The following is a 5,405-nucleotide window of genomic DNA, read 5'->3' as shown; positions in this document are numbered from 1 at the left end:
TGTTTGATTTAGTTCTAATGCCCTCGCCAAAGGGTGTTGGAAAAATTAAAAGTGTCTTCTACAAAGGTAAAAAGTAACAGGGCGTCAAAGAATGCTGAGGTGGACGGCGATAAAGCAATATTTGCTGAAGTGGATAATGTTCAGCTCTATAGTGAGAAAAATGTTGAGCTGGACAAAATGCTGTGAGGGGCGAGCAATACAATAACGTAGAAAAGATATAAAAAGTCGCATTTTACAAAATATATAAAAAAGAAAAAGCGCGGGGCCCGGGGATGCCAGAAAGGTCCTGATGATGAAAAGTGCAACAAAGAAAATTGGTTCCCAAGTCCAGCAGCGAATGGGAGAGGGATAGAGCGCAAGAGGAGGCCAATGGTAGCTTGACACGACGCTGCTGGGGCCAGGTATGGGAGCGGGGATAAGGTGGGGCGCCTGATGAAAAGGTCAGGGACTCAGGCGGGACAAGGCAAAGTGGGTTAATCATTGTGTGTTGTAAACAGGGTTGCGCTTAGAGACCCATTTGCGAGAGCTGCAGAGAGAGGCCTGCCCCCGTCTTCCCCCCCTCCAACACACGCTCGCTCGCTCACTCATCACTCACTCACTCGCCCACTAAAGAGGCGCGCTTGCTTACGCACATGCACACCAAAACGCAGAAGCTCGCTCTTTTCATAAACAGGCTATTCCGCTCCTTCAGCGTGCCCCTTCTCTTCGCACGAGCCCCTCATGAAGTCGGCCAGTACCCCATTTCAATAGCTTCACTCGCAACCTCCTTGCAACCATCTCCCTCAGCTGGATGACAGTGAAGCCGATTTGGACCTCCTAGCGGCCAGTACCCCCCTTTCGAGAGCTTAACTCGGTATCTCCTTACAACCATCTCCCTCAGCTGGATGACAGTGAAGTCGATTTGAACCTCCTAGCTACCTCATTCTCCTCTGCTCTCCTTAACCAGACGCTTTTGCACCTTTCTTGCTGTTCAACCCGCCTGATTCATCGCTTAAGGTGATCTTCGTCTTCATTTGCATGTGTAGTTGCTCCAATTATGTCATGGCTCATTCTTTCTTACATGATGTTTTCACTTGCAGTCTCTCGTCAGGATAAAATCAGGTGATCCCAACCATGGAAACAGGATATTATGGTCTCTTAATCCTAGAAATTCAAAAGCAATGGGGATTTGGCAGCCTTCTCCATTATCGTCACGCCACCCACGTACAGAGCACCATTACTAACAGAATTACCCAGGAATTCATCTGCTAATTAATTTGTTGACATACCAGTCACCCCAACCGCAGAGATGGTGTTAAGTGAAATAAGAACCAGCATGGTGATTGCTGGAAGAGGCGCCAGGGCATGTGATATGTGTGGGAAGGAGAGAGCAAGGTGGTATTGTGCTGCAGATGAAGCCTACTTATGTGAAAGGTGTGATGGATCTGTTCATTCAGCTAATGCAGTTGCCAAGAGGCATGAAAGAGTAAGGCTCGGACCTAACGGGGCACCTGTCAAGCTTAAACCATCACATCATCACAGCCGCAAAATCAAGTTGAATGAGCCCCCCACCTTGAATGAAAGTAATGTTTCCCCGTCAGATGTTCGAAAAGGTGATGTGCAGAAATGGAACTACACCTCTAGGAAACGATCAAGGACAACTCGCAGAGGCGCCAACACATCAGGACAATCACTTTTCAACCCAACACCCACTGTGAACCTTGAGTCATGCAGCTCCACTATCATCAATGAGGAAAATAACGAAACCAATCTCTTGCTCTATGACCTCCTCACTAATGATAATCAACTCGGTGGTGACTTCTCTGAAACTGCCCCCGTCGAAATGAAGTCAGAGCCCTTCAGCCCGCCATCTTCAACCTTGACCTCAAGGGATTTTCTAGATGTCAAAGTTGAAGAAAGTGGTTTCACCCATGAAGTGCCTACATATGAGCCCCTTCTTGAGGACCTGATTGATTCTACTCATGAGGATTTCATGGAGAAACTTATGCCATCTTCTCCTTCTCCATGTAATGTGAGCTGTGGCAGTGGGGCAAGCACTTCAACTACATTAGAACTTAATACTACTGCAGATGCACGGTGTAAAGAGGTTAAGCTGGAAACGGCACCGCTTGATGGTGATGCAGAGGCTCTTCACATGTATGATCTTGTGGATAGCAGTGCTGGTGATATCAACGAAGGTGTAACTATCAGTGAAGACTCTGATATCGATACGTTTGATGTGATGGATCTTTGCTCTAATGCGAATTTTGATGACAATTTAAAGGCCGATGAGCTGAAGGAGGAATTTCCTGACATGGAAATGTGGAAATCGGCTTACCGGCTTGACCAAGGATCTTGTGCGAGTGTTTTTGAAGGAAATCCCTTCAAAGCAAAGGGAGAAAGGGATCTTGAGATTGGGTGTATGGATACTGATAGCCTTCAAGAAGAAAATGTGGAACCTCTTCAGCAATGCCCGCAGAAACCTAGCCTCAAGAGACCTTTGTCTCTACATCTTGACTATGAGGATGTTATCAACTCATGGTCAGACAGAGGATCATTATGGATGGATGGGCAGAGGCCGCAGATTGTCCCAGATGTCAATTTTTTGGATCATGTAAGTTGGTTGCCACAGCTCTGAATGTCTCAATATCTTAGTGTTTGAAAGCAGGGCGTCACATTCTTCCTTTTGGTTCAGTATATGTAGAGATAATAGGCTGCACATGTGCCTCTATTTACTAAGTCCATGTGATTAAGTGCAACTATAGTGGACATTTGAATGGTGTCCCTAAGGTTATGCAAAGTGCTAGCATCTATTTAGGTATGTACATGTACTCATTGAACAATATTAATTACGATGCTTTCTGACTGCTGTATTATGTCTACAGGGGTTTACTGAATGTGGCATGGTAATGGTGGCGGAATCTAGCTGTAATAACAGTATGTGTAGTCAAGCTGGCCAGGTCCCCTCTTTAGTGGTGGTTGACAAGGGCCGGGAGGCTCGGGTGTTGCGGTATAAAGAGAAACGTCGCACCAGGTTGTTCTCGAAGAGGATTCGATACGAGGTCCGTAAGCTTAATGCAGAAAGGCGACCTCGAATGAAGGTGCATGGCCACAACTTAAGTGCAATGCGAGAGCTACTGTAGTCTTTTATTTTTTGTGTTTCTGCAGGGATAAACTTGTGCTCACTAAATATCACACTAGTTGTGATCTGCTGTGTCACGACCTTAGAGAAAGAGCTGACTGCATCCGGGTGATAGGAGGGAGTAGTTAATGTGCTATGGCACACTATTTGCACGAAGAATATGTCCTGGGCATTGACCCTTTTTCACACTCAAGGCAATTTAATTGTTTCTCATTTGCAATCATGGACTTTTCATCAGGCAAGTAAGGAGAAGGCCATGCAAGCTATGTCTCAGCTATCTCCTATGACCTGCATCATTATTTCAGAGAGAAAATATGCCTTACATTTGCATGTCAGCTCTAGGGTTAAATTTTTCAATGGCTAAATGTGTTTTTTTAACTCGATTTCTAGGCATATGGGTCCAAATGAAAGTGAGTTGTATTGTTTCAATATTGTTGGCTGTGGAGAGATCCTAGAAAGTTGCACAGTAGTGAAACTCCCTAAGTTTTGATTTGAATGCTGAAAGGATGCTAGGGAGGTGGAAGAGCTGATAGTCTCCATGTTAGTACACTCAAGTTTGAAAATTATATTGTGACCATGTGTGCATGTGTATATGTTTTGCACGCACAAGAAAGCGTGATAACATTTTGGGTGGATGTCAGTTTAAATTTATCCTTCTTTTTTATCTCTGTTCTTTGCAGGGTCGATTTGTGAAAAGGGCAGCGATTGCTGCCTTAGCTGCCATGTAGATGTCTACAGCTCCGCATGCAAAACTTAGCAGAAAACTTAAGCTTTTTGTCAACTGGTCTTAACTCCAAGAAGTAGACGAGAACAACAAAAGCAGGGAAACTCCCTGGTGCACATGTATGGTATGTAACATATTTATATATGCACAGGAAATTGAATACGGCGTAGTTGGAGGAGATGAGAGGAGTTAGGAATGGGCATCAATCCTTGAAGGTGTTTTGTAAAAATTTGCCTCCTTCAGAATTGAGCGAAGGGTACCATCTGCACAAGTTTTTTTTGGGTTTTTTTTTCTTCTGGCTTGGAAAGCCTGCTTTCAACAATTGATTTTTTGCATGTATTTTCTCTTCTTGTTGTGCAGAGGGTAAACTTCTTGCAAGCCTTGTTTTTTCTCCTTCTCTGGTTTCTGTTGTTAAGTCAGCAACCTCCCCTTTTTTTGTCCTCCTAAGGAAGGATTTGTGGATTAGACCCTTTCTTTGTTGTATTCCCGGGGGGCGGGGTCTGTCCACACCTGTTGGGGTGGTTTGATGAAGTCGGAACTTTTACTTTGTACATTGATGATCACCATTGAAGCTGGTCTGCTCTGTAAGAATAATGTGTCTATCCCATGTACAAATAACTGTTCATTATGTTGAAAATCTGGTAGTCTTTGACTACCAATTGTTTCAAGGCTTCTTCTCTGTTGGCTTTGGTACTATACTCTGCTTCATAGACTTTGGCCATGGTGTGGCAGTCATGATGTTGTGTAATTCGATGTCGCCTGACTTTTAAGTTGTGGATAGGCACAATAGTGTGTCTAAAGCATAAATTGGCTGTGTACATAAGATCATTCCTTAAGACATGTATGTTTCCATTCGTCATTGGAAGTGCTGCAGCACTCCCATTTTGATACAATGAATCCTGGCTTTCAGCCTTTTGGTACCCTATATTTGCACCTACCTTTTAATTTCATTCATGAAGAGAAACATGGTCAAGCATGATCCCTAAAACAATGAAGACTTTAAAAATTATTACAAGTATGGGCAGCACACACGTCTTAGGACTATCTCGCTCGCTCTGCCATCCATCTCTTGTGAGGGAATCAACACGGGCTAATAGGCCACTAAAAGTGGCTTGAATTTCAGCTGGTAGAATGGCAAATTTGTACTCTGCCAATGTTGTAAACCAAGGAAAACTTAGTAAGAAGACTTAGGCTATAGTCCCGGGAGGCTTCGTTATCAGTTATAGATAACTATACCAACTATGTTCAAATAGACCATTGAATGAATAACTAAGACTCATGCATGGTCACTCAAAGCTTACTTCACAACTATGCCAAAAACTGTATAGTTACAAAGGGTAGGCATAGTTATTCATGTACTCTTATGTGTGTAGTTATCAGTGCAAATAACTGATAACTAAGTCTTGTGTGACCACCACCTTATGAATGTTTTTACTCTCGCCCATTTCAAGGAGCACTACGTGAATACATGGTTAGCTCACTTGGCTTGCCCAACATTTCAAACGAATGCCACAAATGAGAAAACGTGCAAATTAAGTACATTTGGATGCCAGAGAGAAG

At 43.6% G+C, this 5,405-nt stretch overlaps 1 protein-coding gene across 1 annotated transcript; it reads left to right on the top strand.

Annotated features, from left to right (window-relative positions):
- Positions 1–511: 511 nt before the first annotated feature.
- Positions 512–4,513, top strand: LOC147454427 (zinc finger protein CONSTANS-LIKE 16-like). Its single transcript, XM_086516395.1, has 6 exons — positions 512–996; positions 1,080–2,593; positions 2,865–3,080; positions 3,802–3,845; positions 3,920–3,969; positions 4,206–4,513. Exons 2-6 carry the CDS (start codon positions 1,289–1,291, stop codon positions 4,370–4,372), a joined length of 1,782 nt encoding a protein of 593 aa, XP_086372521.1. The 5' UTR covers positions 512–996; positions 1,080–1,288; the 3' UTR covers positions 4,373–4,513.
- The last annotated feature ends 892 nt before the right edge of the window (positions 4,514–5,405 follow it).

The sequence above is a fragment of the Adiantum capillus-veneris genome, chromosome 7 (assembly GCF_014529385.1).
Source record: "Adiantum capillus-veneris isolate H3 chromosome 7, ASM1452938v2, whole genome shotgun sequence".
NCBI classification, from domain to species: domain Eukaryota; kingdom Viridiplantae; phylum Streptophyta; class Polypodiopsida; order Polypodiales; family Pteridaceae; genus Adiantum; species Adiantum capillus-veneris.
Note: the sequence above shows the minus strand (reverse complement) of the source record. Positions and strands in the feature narration are given on the sequence as shown.

What these genes read in the sequence shown, in the direction of transcription:
- LOC147454427 (XM_086516395.1), top strand. Translation starts at nt 1,289, where the DNA reads ATGGTGTTAAGTGAAATAAGAACCAGCATGGTGATTGCTGGAAGAGGC. An exon ending in ATTGCTGCCTTAGCTGCCAT is followed by an intron (nt 3,846 to 3,919) that starts GTAGATGTCTAC and finishes CTTAACTCCAAG; the next exon opens with AAGTAGACGAGAACAACAAA. An exon ending in CTCCCTGGTGCACATGTATG is followed by an intron (nt 3,970 to 4,205) that starts GTATGTAACATA and finishes CTTGTTGTGCAG; the next exon opens with AGGGTAAACTTCTTGCAAGC.